At 37.3% G+C, this 14,895-nt stretch overlaps 2 protein-coding genes and 1 long non-coding RNA gene across 4 annotated transcripts; 1 reads left to right on the top strand and 2 right to left on the bottom strand.

The window, feature by feature from the left end:
• Positions 1-1,960: 1,960 nt before the first annotated feature.
• On the bottom strand, positions 1,961-8,079 carry zgc:162171 (uncharacterized protein LOC565931 homolog). Its single transcript, XM_067444293.1, has 3 exons — positions 6,552-8,079; positions 2,627-2,907; positions 1,961-2,517 (listed from the first exon to the last, which is right to left on the bottom strand). The coding sequence occupies exons 1-3, from the start codon at positions 6,742-6,744 to the stop codon at positions 2,338-2,340; spliced, it is 654 nt and encodes a 217-aa protein (XP_067300394.1). The 5' UTR covers positions 6,745-8,079; the 3' UTR covers positions 1,961-2,337.
• Positions 8,080-8,287: 208 nt separating this feature from the next.
• Positions 8,288-14,489, top strand: rab39bb (RAB39B, member RAS oncogene family b). Its single transcript, XM_067444309.1, has 4 exons — positions 8,288-8,685; positions 8,780-8,866; positions 9,742-9,968; positions 12,542-14,489. Exons 3-4 carry the CDS (start codon positions 9,754-9,756, stop codon positions 12,966-12,968), a joined length of 642 nt encoding a protein of 213 aa, XP_067300410.1. The 5' UTR covers positions 8,288-8,685; positions 8,780-8,866; positions 9,742-9,753; the 3' UTR covers positions 12,969-14,489.
• On the bottom strand, positions 9,980-12,527 carry LOC137075588 (uncharacterized). 2 transcript variants are annotated; one of them, XR_010905064.1, is made up of 3 exons: positions 11,649-12,527; positions 11,459-11,502; positions 9,980-10,324 (listed from the first exon to the last, which is right to left on the bottom strand). It is a non-coding gene; the product is annotated as an uncharacterized lncRNA (long non-coding RNA). The 2 variants fall into 2 exon arrangements; XR_010905063.1 differs by lacking the exon at positions 9,980-10,324 and adding an exon at positions 11,147-11,361.
• Positions 14,490-14,895: the final 406 nt, after the last annotated feature.

Raw genomic sequence — 14,895 nt, 5'->3', positions numbered from 1 at the left:
CCCACTCTATGATTTTATTTTTTTTTTGGCTTACCACTTCATGGCTGAGTTGTTATTGTTCCAAATTGCTTCCACTTTGTTATAATACCACTAACAGTTGACAGTGGAATATTTGATAGTAAGGAAATTTTGCGAAGGGACTTATTGCACAGGTGGCAAACTACACTCTAAAAAATGCTAGGTTAAAAATAACCCAAGTTGGGTTGAAAATGCACCAACCCAACAATTGGGTTGTTTTAACCCAATGGTTGAGTTGTTTTAACCCAATGGTTGAGTTGTTTTAACCCAGTGGTTGGGTTAAATGTTGCTTAAGACAACCCAATTGCTGGGTAAGAACAACTCAACCATTGAGTTAAAACAACCCAATTGTTGGTTTGGTGCATTTTCAACCCAACTTGGGTTGTTTTTAACCCAGCATTTTTTAGAGTGTATCACAGTACCACACCTGAATTCAATGATTTGGAGAGGTGTCCCAATACTTTTGACAATATATTGTATATCCAAATGAAACAGCTTCTTGAACCAAGCTGGGTTTGGTTCTGTTAATGAACCCTATTCACATTTCTGGAGTTCTCAGAAGCAGAAGTTGTTATAGTTGGGTAAACTTCTATAGATTATGTTGGTCAGAAGAGAGAAATATGTCAAATTTGCCATCTCTCCCTCAGCCGTTGTATTCAAAACAGCCTCGCAGCAGCGTTAATTATTTTTTCTTGTCATTTACTGACAAGCTAATATAACATAATAAAAATGTGTATTCATTTGTTTTAACTAGATTTGAACATTGATAACTGGAAATGCATCATCACAGTCTGTAAAAAGAGTCTATCAGAAATTGATTGGATTGTGGGATAGTTGTGGTTTGTTATTGCTGTAATGTCATGTGATTGTCAGATGGGTGTTTAGACACCATGCAATGAAAATTATCCCCTTCATCCGACCCACCCCTAAACCATACCCACACTGACGTGGGAAAATCAGATAACATAGTAAAAAAACGCCCCTCTGATATGGCCTTGTCCTCTGATCTAGTAACTCTTATTATTATCCTGCAGAGACCTATACTTGCTGCAAGAGGTAGGGGAAGTTATTTTGAATAAGGATAACGTTTTGTTTTTCTTTTTTCATTTAGTTAGGTTGCTGCTGTGTCTGCCAGCTCAGAAAATATGAAAAGAAAACATGAAACCAGTTTGTTATAAACTGTCTGAGTTTGAAAATGTGTAATTTGGTGACCTGTTTCAATTTGTTGCCTATTTGGACGTATTTGAACATAACTGCATCTCTCTCGCACGGATGTTCTGAAAACAGCAATAAGTAACGTTAAATTTCATTTCAGTGAGATTTATGGCTTAAACGAAAGTTTCAGTCATTCAGTCGGTCTGTGTTTTGTCACGACTCACTTCTCAGTGTTGAACTGTAATAAATTCAAGCATGGATCTCTTGACTATTTGCCATTGTGTTTGCTGGATAACTGCACTCATCATTAAGTGTGTATGTGCTGCGTTATAAAGACAGATTAATTGTGTACCGTTATTAATTGTTAGCTTGTTTAACTGGGTAAGTCATTTGTGTGAGCTACTGAAATGAGCCTTGCTATGAATAGCCAGTCAGAGCAGTACTCAACATTATTATTCATTCCAAGGCTAAATCCTAGTGTGGTAAATGGATATGTAACACTGTATCTGTAGTATTTTTGCCCTTAACTAAGCCACATCCCTTCTATGTAGATATCAGAGAAAATTTTAAAAATATTTTATCAAGGCTTCTATGGCACCTCTAAATGATTAATGATGTTCATGGATAAATTAATTATAATGAATATTTCAGCACAAATTTTTAAAAAAATCCATTTTGATTTCATGGCGACAGTGTTTTTAGAGCCTCAAGTATCTGTTGAGTGCACATGAGCTTGTTGTAGACTGCATTTAAAATAAAACACCCCACACTATGTAAATCACAAATGCATGCACACATTTTAAGGACGAACTGAAATATTAATTTAAGGCTTTAACAGACACAAAAAGTTGAGGAAGATGTGCACACTGCTCTTCTGCTACAAGAGCCTTATTTACTTGTGAGTCTATAACATCAAATATTTATCAAAGAAAACTGTGTAAACGCTGCATGTTTTATTGATGACATTGTTGTTTTTGGCATGTGTAAATGTTAGAGCATGTAAGTGTTAAGGTTTCATGGTCTTGTCTTTCCCACAATGGTTTACATCAGCACATTTTGAAGGCCCAACAAAGGGTGTGACCTCTCTCTCTCGCTCTCGCTCTGTATTTTTCTTTCCCACTGTGCTCTTTTCACCATCTTACTCTATAATTGACTGTAGGGTTTTCAGCTGGACTGGAATTTTGTGCAGACAGAACATCTAGAGTCATTGCGCTCTTTTAGGTTGTAATCAAAAGCAGGCAGGATCAGTACACTGGGGTCTGATTCCACAGGAACATCCTCCATGTCGATGGCCATTATATTTTGCACAAGACACATGATGGCAGCATCAATGTTTGTGTTGTCCTGTTAAAAAAAAGGAAGGAAGAATATGTGTAGAGATGTCTTTTAACATGCAGATAGTACTACTATCAATGTTAATATAATAAAAAAATATATAGCATATCATTTGTACCTTCGCAGACGTCTCATACCAACCCACAAAACCATGGTCCCTAGAGAAATTGTCGAGTTTGGGCATTTTGGAGCATAAACCATATCTCTGTTGGTCACACTTGTTGGCTAGCAGGACAGCTGGCAAGGGACGCCCATTGCCAAGGGCAACTTTAGAATCAAGATCTTTTTTCCATTTCAACACAGCTTGGAAAGTGGAGGCACGAGTCATGTCAAAAACCACAAGCGCCCCTACAGCCTCTCTGTAATACACACGTGTCATGTTGCCATATCTCTCTTGTCCTGAAAATAAAGAATACAAGAGTGTAAATAGTTTCAAAATGTAAATAGTGTAAATAGTTTAAAATATATGTTATTTAAAGGGTTGGTTCACCCAAAAATGAAAATTCTGTCATTAATTACTCACCCCCATTTTTGTTGAACTAACCCTGATACTAGACTTGAAGTGCTATTTCACTTCTTTTTTTTCTTAGACTGGCTAAACTTCAGAAATGTGCATGGTTTCTTGATTACAGACAACATAAACATCTTCCCATATCACAGGTTACATGAGCTAGACCACATGGGAAAAACTTGAATTCTTTTTTATTTGAGAGCAGTTCACCGGTTTGGTCCAGATTTCTCATGACTAGCTAGTGCTAACTAGTTTTACCTGTTGGTTTTTAATAATACATTTAAATAAACTTTTTTCCTCTATAAAAAGAACCTTGTGCAATGGAAAGTTTTTGTGGATGTGGGTTAGTTCACCAAAAAATGAAAATTCTGTCATTAATTACTTACCCTCATGTTGTTTGACGCCCGTAAGACCTCGTTCATCTTCAGAACACAAATGAAGATATTTTTGTTGAAATCCGATGGATTAGAAAGGCCTCCATTCGCCGCAAATGGACGATTTCAAAACACTGCATATCGATTGTCAATGATCGTGTGTCAAACCGCAAAACTGCTGAAATCACATGACTTTGGCGATCCGAATCATGAAACGATACGCTGATTCATAAAGCACCGAAGCTTCAGGAAGCAATGTTTTGAAATCGCCCATCACTATATAAGTCGTTATTTATGATTGTTTTGTGTATAAAAACTATTCTCGCCACTTCAGAAAATTATAGTATAACCGCTGTAGTCTTTAGTACCTTTTATGGGTCTTGAGAGAGGAAATGTCATTGCGGCCAATGAAGGCCTTAATGAGCCATCGGATTTCAACAAAAATATCTTCATTTGTATTCTGAAGATGAACAAAGGTCTTATGGGTGTCGAACAACATGAGGGTAAGTTTTTAATGACAGCATTTACATTTTGGGGTGAACGAACCCTTTAAAGGTGCCCTAGAATGAAAAATTGAATTAACTTTGCCATAGTGAAATAATAAGAGTTCAGTACATGGACATCACATACTGTGAGTCTCAAACACCATTGCCTCCTACTTCTTATGTAAATCTCATGCATGAAAAACACCATGGAAAAATAAGTGATTCTCAACATAACGCCAACTGTGACTCAATCGCTGACGATCATTAAATTGTACACCCCAAACATTTGCATATGTCCGAACATGTTCATTGTCAGGCGGAACTGACGGAGCTGAATCATCAGGACTGCAGGTGAACAAGCGTCACTCAAGGATAGCAAAAACGGCAGCTCTCATGGACACAAATGTCATGTTCCAGGCTGTGCCGGGGACGTGAGGACTTTTCATACCCTTCACAAAAAAAAAACTAGTGAGAGGACTCAAGTGTGTGTGTGTGTGTGGGGGGGGGGGGGGGGGGCATGTGACACACACAGGCAAAAAATGTCAACAGTCATCATGGTTGATGTTTATTATAATTGGATACCGCAACAATTTAATTTAAAATAGTTTGTTTGCTCAGCCCATTTCAGTAATTTAAATCCCCCAATCAGAGCTTTTCTGTAAAAAGAACACGTATACTATCCTAGGTGTTTTACCTAAACATGTGCAATCTGACAACCATTAACGCAAGCTCTCTTGCGCATGTGGATGATCTGAAAACACCAATAAACAGGTAGGCTGCATTTCAGCAATCTCCATTTGAGATGTTCTGCTTAAAGTGTCATTCAGTCATTCTGTGTTCTGTCAGGACGGTCAGGACTCACGAGCCGCTCACGAACAACTGAACTGCTGTGAGCAGCTGAAATAAGCCAATCACAGCAGAGCTCTACATTAATATTAATGACTCTTCCACATAAGGCAAAAACAGAGCACTACATTCTAGGGAGAATTTATAGGGTTGTAAATGGACCTGTAAAACCTGCTCTTAAATAATGTAGATATCAGAGAACCATTTAACATATTGTTTCAGCTCATTCTAGGGCACCTTTAACGATTCTTCATGGAATCAAAATCAACCTTTATTTTCATTAGTGATGTACATTATGCTATGGCTAACTAATACTAAACTAATTTATATATTACTCATATAATATGTCAAATTGTCAACAAATATCCTTTGTGGCTAGTCAGGGAACTTTTACCTTTCTGTATTGCCATTCTAATCCTGATTTCACAGCAACACATGGAAAAAGAGAGCATGATTAAAACATGTCTAGGTCAGCACGGTTTAACAATGAGAACCATTCGGCCTTCAAAGTCTTTTGGACCTAACCTAAATTAATGCATTATCATGCTAAAAATCAAGGCAAACTGAGGCCAGTTAGATTGTCACAGCTAATAAAGGGTCCTCTGTGTGGTCATATGTGTCCTGTAATCTAAAAGTTTCTCCAAGTTAGGTCCATGCTCATCGGCACAGCCATCCATAATACATGCTTTTACAGTCAATAAACTATGCTGATAGAAATCTTTATTTAAAACTTAACCTTTCTGGAATTTAACATCTTATTATAAACATGTAAAATAAAAACAGTTTTGTAAACACATCTCTGAGTCTTCCATTCTGTCAGCCATGTTTAATTCAATGCATTGTTTTCTGATGCAATTTTGTGTGCGTGAGAGATGATGGAAAATTGTTTTTAGTGTTTTCTGCCAGTAGCTAGGTGATGCGAGGTCCACCATCACATGAGACCAATCTAAGCACGAGACCAGACCAGTGAATATAAACTCGGGACACACATTCCTGTCCTGGTGCTTTAGTTTAATCTGAGCAGAAACACAGAGAGGGATTCATAGCCACTGTGAGGTCACACAACAGCTGAGAGAAGGGGAAAAAAATCCCAAACAAGGCCTGCTTTGGACTGTATGTAGCTAATCCGTCCAAGCCAAGCGTTAAATGCATTAGGTTACCTCAGTAATATTATTCATCTTTTTCTATCTTTTTGTGTGTGATTATTTTTCTAAGGTCATGTATTATGTCGTAATGGTGCATGTTTGACAGTCAAAAAAACATCACTGCTAGGAAATTGGGTGTAAAAAAAAACAATTTTTTCTTCTCCTTTTACCCCACAATAGTTTTGTTTCTATTTAATTTACCACAGTATTTTTTTTACTATTAATTACTTTTCTGAGTTTTGCGCCTGTTTTTTGTATTAGTAGTAGTTTAAAATGTATCACTGCATATTGTTTTAGCACTGCTTTGGATATATTTAAGACAACATAAATATATAGTATAATAGCATCTCACATTAAAAATGACGTTTTCTTATAACATCAAGATTTTACGTTACATTTTATATATAGTTAATCAAATTAATTTGATGTCCTACTAAAATTGCATGGATAATGTAAAGTATACAATAATCAAAAGTTTTGTTGAACGGTTTAAGATAAGTAGCTACATAGTAATAGGATACTGCTGTCATTGCATGAAATCTACTCTCAATAACCCATATGTTCATTTATTTGCATAGGTCTATTGATTGTCTGATAAGGTAGCGTACGTGTGACTTAACTTGCTGACAATCATTAACACAGCAGGCAAAGATGAAGAATATAGGCTACATCAGCAACTGACCTGCAATGTCCCACAACTGCAGTCGAATGACTGTCCGGTGATCCCAATCCAGGACCTTCAGAGCAAAATCCACACCGATAGTTGCGCGGTAATGTTGAGAAAAAATCTGATGCACATAACGCTTTATGATGGAAGTCTTTCCCACACCTAAGTCTCCAATGACAAGTACTTTGAGTAACCGCTCCTGCTGCATTTCAGCTATCTAAAGGCTACATGACAAACATATGCAGAAATAAGAAAACTTTTATTTGTATTTCTCTAAATTAGTCGTGTTCGACGGAGTAGGCAACCGCTTTCTTTACGTCTTTATGTTTTCGTGGGCCTTGAAATTGCAAACCAGAAAAAAAGAACTGCTTTTCGATGGACGCGCGCCTGACAGCTGTCAAATAATGCGTTTTAAAAGCGTTTCTTCAGAAATGAGAAGTTTTCACACTTCATTTGCCTGTCGACAACTTTTCATCGCGCGGTGGATCCACTGTCGAGTCTTTCTAACCAAATAGATATCCTAGCTGACCGATTGAAGACGCACAGTGTGACTAACTGAACTTTTAAGACTAGGAGGAGATTTTGGTCCAGCGTTTTGTAGGCTATCAATATCGCCTATGAACTACAACTCCCGTCATAATGCTGTTCTGGTTTGTTTGCTCATAAAACTTAGAATAGAAGGCGCACTTGAAAATATACGCTTTATCAAATAAACTTAAAGGAAGACACAATGTCGGTTCAAGATAATATTTAAACCCTCCTAAATGCAAATGTATCAAAACAATATTTAATATAGCTAATTTCAATGTGATATTGATAGACCTACCTTTCTTTTAGACATTGCTAAACATTTTGCTGCATTTAAAAACAATTAAAAGCAATGATGTGGTCAAACCATTGATCTGTAGCCTGAGCATTTTCAGTCGGTCAAAAACAAATTGAAAACCTAGAGCCTACTCATCAACATAATTAAACAAGCTTTTTGTGTGTAGTATTATTTAGTAGCCTAGCCTATGCATAGAATTAATGTTTATCAGCATTTTTATTTAAAATATATGGGATGGTACATTTTTAATACATTTTCATGAGATCCCAAGTAGCATATTATTATATAATATAAGTCTCAAGAAATGTATCCTTAAAGAATAAAACGTGTTACAATTAAAGGGATAGTTTACCCAAAAATGAAAATTCGATGTTTATCTGCTTACCCACAGGGCATCCAATATGTAGGTGTGTTTGTTTCTTTAGTAGAACACAAATTAAGATTTTGACTGAAGATTTTTGATGATCGCACCAGTATTTTGACCTTCTCCGGCGGAAGTAATGGCGTTGGGAATACTAGATGAGATTTGCCTGCTATGACGTAAAAAAAATAGAATAAATATAGCCTACTATTCGGTTTCTCACAGAAACCAATCGTGTCGTGTTTTAAGACATCAGTGGCACAAGCTACAGGGTTTAATATGGATTCATATGGGTTTTTACTCTCATAGTGACTCTCATAGAAAAAAAACATTGACATGCATTATACGGCAACGGTTGGATTTAAAAATCTTCATTTGTGTTCTACTAAAGAAACAAAAACACCTAGCCTACATCTTGGATGCTCTGAGGGTAAGCAGAAAAGCATAAATTTTTCATAAAAAAAAAAAAAAATTATATAATATATATATATATATAGATAGATAGATAGATATATATAGATAGATAGATAGATAGATAGATAGCCAGGGCATTTTATTTTTTAATATAACTCTGATTGTATTCGTCTGAAAGAATAATGCCGTATACACCTTGGATGGCTTGAGGGTGAGTAAACCATGGGAGATTGTTCATTTTGGGGTGAACTATCACTTTAATGTATGTGGGGTCTATGACGTGTTTATGTGTCGCTACTATTAGGAGGCTTGTGGTACTGGTGCTGATGCGGAATGAGTCAGGCTATATGATGCTTCTGCTGTCGCTTCCATTTCATCAGCACGAAAACATCCAAACATTTCTCCATCTTCCAAGCGTGGATGAAAACATGACAGGCGTAAATCATCTTTGACTTTTACGCGACTTTGATCCTGACAGGGACCGTTTAAACAACACGCCGACTCATCTTTAGCAACGTCCAAGCAAACCGCCTACGCGGCGCAGATAGGTTTGCACCTGTTTGTTTTTTTTCTGTAGAGACGAATTTTTTGTTTATTATTCGACATATTATGTGAATAGTTTATGTCCTTCATTTCATCCAGCGGTTTCTAAAGAGGCTTTAATCCTTCAAAGATTATGGAATCTGCCGTTTGGTAGCTTTGAAACGACCAAACAAAAAACAAAACAACGTAAGTAAAGAGCACCGAAAAGGGTACACAGATGCTTCTACACAAAGACAACGCTTGTTAAATAGTTGTCTGTTTTGGAAATTTAGAACAAGAAACATTCGTTATTATGACAAGGCCAACGATAGCCAGCTACTATATAGCCCTGCCATCAGGCGAGCTATATAACAGGCTTAATATTTTGTCAATAGTTCATGATAACTGTTAAGGGTTTGTATTGAGTTACCTGCATAACTAACTCAAATGACTAAAAATGACAATTTCAGGTATATATGCAGGTTAAATGTGACACTTCATCTTCACGACAATCATTTTTATCATTATATGTGTAGCCAATATTCTTCTATTACTGAAAAGAGCATACATATCCTCAGAGCATATGGACATTATATGGAATTGGCGTTGCCAGTTATCCCCCTTTACTTGTATTCATTCTTTTTTTTTTACAAAAATGTCACATGTTAAAATGAACTCTAGGGATAGATTCGTTTAAACCACCAGATGATTATGTACTCTTTAAAATCAAACACTAAAAGGCTGCTTTTGTGCCTCAACTACCTTCCCACACAGAGCAAGGATGAAGTTGACTAAGACGATTGCCATGCCATGATCATGAAATTGCTGTAATATTTATAACTACAACACATTCCCAGAAGAGGTTATAGATGAATTACAAAAGCTTTAAAGAGAACTGTATTATATTTCCTCTTTTTAGTAAGCTGGCTAAGCAGGTTGCCATAAACCTGGGTGAATCAAATAAAGAATGTTTCTCTTTCTTTTCTTTTCTAGGCTATTGTGTCTTTGAAAACCATGAATACATGTTTTGGCAGCATCTAATCCACAGTATAATTTCACATATCCTTTTTTTGCTTTGACAGACCTGAATAGAAATGGAAGCAATTTGGCTTTACCAATTTCGACTGATTGTCATCGGGGACTCCACTGTTGGGAAATCATGTTTAATCAGGCGATTCACAGAAGGCCGCTTTGCGCAGGTGTCGGACCCGACGGTCGGGGTGGATTTTTTCTCCCGCCTGGTGGAGATCGAACCTGGGAAACGCATTAAACTGCAGATTTGGGATACTGCAGGCCAGGAACGCTTCAGGTATTGTAAATCTTTATTTTGGATTATGTTACAGCAGACCTTTCTCATGATTCTGCATCTCTGTAAATAATTGTCCAATATTTATTAAATGTTCATAGGGATTGTTTACCTCAAATGTAATCAACCTCCAATTCCATAACATTTGCTATGTAAATAATATCACTGATTATTAGTTCAGAAAGATTATGCTACTGGGCATAGTTTTGTACAGTCAAATAGTTGCCAACACATCAAAAGTAACATCCACCTTATTAGGTTTCAATAAGATAGATCATCAAGCTTATCTGATCAAGAGTCCTTATCCATCCACATGTTTGGTGTTTCCATGGTATCTGTGCGGATATATTTCTCCCAGCCTTGATGAAAGACATGAAGACGTGAAAGAAAAGATTCACACATCACTAATATTTTTTTTCCACCTTAGGTGATCCAGAGACAATGGCTATATTTATTTATTAATGAATGCAGCTCAAATATGGGAAATAGAAATATTTGATGAATCACTGACATCTAGAATGTCACAAATGTCTTAAAACTTAAAGTGATGTCAGCAACTCCAGAGGCCCTTCAGCATCCTTCACAGCTCAGTGTGTTCCCAGTGGTACTCCTACACAAGCTCAGACCTCTTTTACTGTCTCACTCTGATGCTTTTTACAGTTTTTTTTCCATCTACCTTGTTTTCTTCTCTGCTTTCTATTGCAGTTTTACTTTTCATATTCTTTCCGTTCCTGTCATACACCAAATGCCTTTCTTCAGATTTATCCATCCATCCATCCATCCATCCATCCATCCATCCATCCTCAAGTCTTTAAAAAACTTTTTTTCAAACGATAAAACAAGGCTTTTGAAGCCAACATTTAAATTCTTTTTGTTACAAAATTTACTTTTCTTATGTAAAATTACAGTTATATGAATATTTTTGAAATTAAAACCACAATGTAACGCAAGTTACGGCAGATCTTTTCTTTCATATTGTGAATAGAAAAAAAACAGGGTCTCGGTTCAATCCATTAGTTGTAGGTTGGATAGAGCCAGATATGAATGCAAGCCTGCATTCATTTGTAAAAAATATATATATATATATATATATATATATATATATATATATATATATATATATATATATATATATATATATATATATATATATATATATATATATATATATATATATATGAGTCCATTCCACAAGAAGATCCTGCTATTCAAACTGCGCTTAAGGTCTGTGGGGAGGACGTGAGCTGAGTTTCCAAAAAATAAAAGAGCAGGAAAGCTTCAGGCTCAGACAGTGTTTCACCTGCCTGTAAAAAAAAAATCTGCACAGACCAACTGGCCCCAATCTTCACTGGAGCAGTGTGAAGTTCCCTGGTTCTTCAAAGGCTCCGCTATCATTCTGGTCGCCAAAAAACCCAATGGACGTAATGTACTACAGACCTGCCACTCTCACATTTGTGGTAAACAAGTAATTTGTAAGACTGGTGTCGGCCTACCTGAAGGACATCTCTGGACCCTTGCTGGTTCCTCTTCAGTTTATCTAAAGAGCAAACAGGTCTATGGATGATGCAGTCAACATGATTATATTTTGCAAAATCTTGACAACATTGAGCTGAACACACTCAAAACAGTGTAGTAGATGATAGTGGACTTCAGAAGGAACAGCACACCACTCCCTTCACTTACCATCACGAGCAGCACTGTGGCAGCAGTGGAGTCATTTAGGTTCCTGGGCACCACCATCTCTCAGGACACAATTAACATTGGCTTTAAAAAAAGCCCAGCAGAGGTTGTACTTCCTTCTCCAGCTGAGGAAGTTCAACCTGTCACAGAAGCTGCTGACACAGTTCTACTCAGCCGTCACTCACTGAGTCTGTCCTGTGTTCATTTATAACGGTTTTGTTTGGTTCAGCCATCAAATCAGACATCAGGAGAATACAAAGGACAGTCCTAACTGCTGAGAGGATTATTGGTGTTCCCCTGCCCACCCTCCAAGACATGTATTCTTCCAGACTCCACTCACCCCAGCCACAACCTGTTTGAACTGTTGCTGTAGGGACGGTGCCTTAGATCACTAGACTCTACATCCAGGCACAGGAACAGTTTCTTCCAGAGGCTATTTCGCCCTTGAATAATTTAATGCTTTCCAGGCATAATACTCTTTTTTGTGCAATATCCTTGTAAATTTAGTCCTATTTATTCATATTTGTATTCACAATACTGTAAATATGTTCATTATCAGTAAATGTTTATTCTGATTAAACCTTTTTAAAATATTTGTTATCCTTAAATGTTATATGTTTTGTTATATTTATATGCATACTGAAAGCTACAATATAAGGTAAATTCTGTGTGTCCAAGCACACTTGGTAATAAATCATTTCTCAAGATCCAGTCAAACAAACAATTAACATATCCATGGATGAACTGTTCATTGATCAGATCAATAACATGCCTTTAGAAAATAGAGGTGGCGAATTTACAAATCATAGCAGATGTAACCCTACCTTACATTTAAATTGTATTTTACCGCAATTCAAATTCAAGAATATTGTTTAATTCTGTTATGTTTTCTTCAGGTCTATTACCAGAGCGTACTACCGTAACTCTGTGGGAGGTCTGCTGCTCTTCGACATAACCAACCGTCGCTCCTTCCAGAACGTTCACGAGTGGCTAGAGGAGGCTCGCAGCCACGTGCAGCCCCACAGCATTGTCTTCTTGCTAGTCGGCCACAAATGTGATCTGGAACCACAGCGTCAGGTGAGCCGGCAAGAGGCTGAGAAGTTAGCGGCTCTGTACGGCATGCGCTACGTGGAGACTTCCGCACGTGACGCCATAAACGTGGAGAGGGCTTTTACGGAGCTTACACGAGATATTTTCGAGCTGGTAAAGAATGGGGAGATTACCATCCAGGAAGGCTGGGAGGGAGTAAAGAGTGGGTTTGTACCAAACGTGGTGCATTCGTCAGAAGAAGTGACAAAGGGCGACCGTCGATGTTTTTGTTGAGTCAGCAAATCACCACCCTGGTACCTACCAAACCTTTGGGCCCTGGTGGACAAAATAAACGCTTCCTCCAATCACAGGGTCAGTCTTCAACTCCCTGATTACGACATCATCAACCCCTTCCTGCCTGCTGAATGCCTAATCGAGTCCTATCATACCCTATTGCTTCACTTTTCTATACTACTTTTCTCATTTCCCTAATCACACAATCTTGTATGGCCAAACTGAACTCTATTGACTGCTGATAATGTAAGGTTAGTAAATAAATAATTGCAGAACGCATACTGAAAAGGCCAGTCAGAACTATATCTGCACTTTAACTGTATCTGCACACCTGCCATTCATTATATTGAGCCACGAAAGTTAAACTTCCCAAATGAAGATGTTTTAGCTTTGGGCATCTCCCATATCTCAGACTAAGCTCCAGGTATCTTCAACTGGTTTTTATCATGGGAGAGATAAAAGACTAACAGAAGTTTAACTTGCTTGCTTTACAGATGAATGCTGAGATACCCATTTTTGGTGACTCAAAGATCTCAGACTTGAAAAATGTGATTGCTGGAGGTGTGATGTGTCTGATTATTGACTTTTAATATCACAAAAGACAAAACGAAGGAGATATAATGCAATATACTACAAGAAGAATTCCAAGACTGAAAAACCATTATCTGTAATGTTTCAGAATAATTCCCATATCAAGTCATTTTAATTGTAATTGAAGAGGCCTGAGATAAGTATGTCACTCAGATGGTATCATAGTCCATCATATCACCCAAGAGGTTCATTTTAAATGATCTAATACAAAGATTCATAAGGGACTACTGAAAGTACATCCATGAGCCCCGGATGGATTATTCAATTTGTGCATTATTTTACAATTAATAACATTTCACTTATCACACATTGCCACAAGAGGCCTCTGGTGCTCACCAGAATTACAAATAAACCTTAATCTGTTGTACTTAGGTACATCTTTTACACCTTTTATCCCAAAGAGTGTTTCTGATGTTACAGCTTGTGATTGTATGTAAAAAAAGCAAGCACTTCCTTTAGGTTTCCACGCTGCCCAGTGAGGGCCTTTGAACCTGTACACATTCAGATAAACTGTATCCATAGAGCTTGCATTGCCATGTATTTAACCATTACTTTATTCACCTAACCTGTTTACTTTTTGAAATGACTTGTTATTCACTTTCACTCTCATCCCTGATGAAATAAATCAACACTCGCTTCCTGAAATCTGATTGGAGATGTGTCAATACTGTCCATAACTGTGCACAACTGGCTGAGGTGTTAATGTCACCTTATCGGAAAACATGAAGCCATTTCTAAACATGGCTGAAACAGGGTCTCAGGGAAGGACCAAAAGATTTCAAATTGTGATGACCACTCGCTCGCTCTGTAAGCTTTTTGATGCTGATGTGGATTTGCAAGGACTGGCTATACAAACACTACTGACTCTGTACCTCTTTGTCAAGGGAACTTGAAATGTACTACAGATTAAACTAACATGTTAAAAATGTTCTTCTTGTATACTGTACAATGCATTTACATTCCACCCACTACACAGGGGTCATTTTACAGTTTAATGAGGATATTGTTAGTTTAGTGCTGCTCAAAAAGAATGTAATTGAAAAGCAACAGAAGTTTAAGACATGTGATTGCCAACGATTGAAAGAAAGGGACAGAATTGTAGGCACATATTTAATTAGTTGCACTCAAAGCTTATTCATCTCGCTCACTGCCAGAACCTCAATCAGACGAGGAATTATAAAAAGCTACGCAGATTAAAACACAGACCAACTCATTGATTTTGTGCCTTTTCTCCAAACACTTCAATATTAGTTCAGTGTTTAATGGCTACAGTGTGACAAATGAGCACAGATGAAGGACAAGAGAAAGGGAGGCTGATGAATGAAACAAGATGTCC

The sequence above is a fragment of the Pseudorasbora parva genome, chromosome 1 (assembly GCF_024679245.1).
Source record: "Pseudorasbora parva isolate DD20220531a chromosome 1, ASM2467924v1, whole genome shotgun sequence".
In the NCBI taxonomy this organism is placed as follows: Eukaryota; Metazoa; Chordata; class Actinopteri; order Cypriniformes; family Gobionidae; genus Pseudorasbora; species Pseudorasbora parva.
Note: the sequence above shows the minus strand (reverse complement) of the source record. Positions and strands in the feature narration are given on the sequence as shown.

What these genes read in the sequence shown, in the direction of transcription:
- zgc:162171 (XM_067444293.1), bottom strand. Translation starts at nt 6,744, where the DNA reads ATGCAGCAGGAGCGGTTACTCAAAGTACTTGTCATTGGAGACTTAGGT. An exon ending in GCAGTTGTGGGACATTGCAG is followed by an intron (nt 2,908 to 6,551) that starts GTCAGTTGCTGA and finishes CTTTATTTTCAG; the next exon opens with GACAAGAGAGATATGGCAAC. An exon ending in GGTATGAGACGTCTGCGAAG is followed by an intron (nt 2,518 to 2,626) that starts GTACAAATGATA and finishes TTTTTTTAACAG; the next exon opens with GACAACACAAACATTGATGC.
- rab39bb (XM_067444309.1), top strand. Translation starts at nt 9,754, where the DNA reads ATGGAAGCAATTTGGCTTTACCAATTTCGACTGATTGTCATCGGGGAC. An exon ending in GCAGGCCAGGAACGCTTCAG is followed by an intron (nt 9,969 to 12,541) that starts GTATTGTAAATC and finishes TGTTTTCTTCAG; the next exon opens with GTCTATTACCAGAGCGTACT.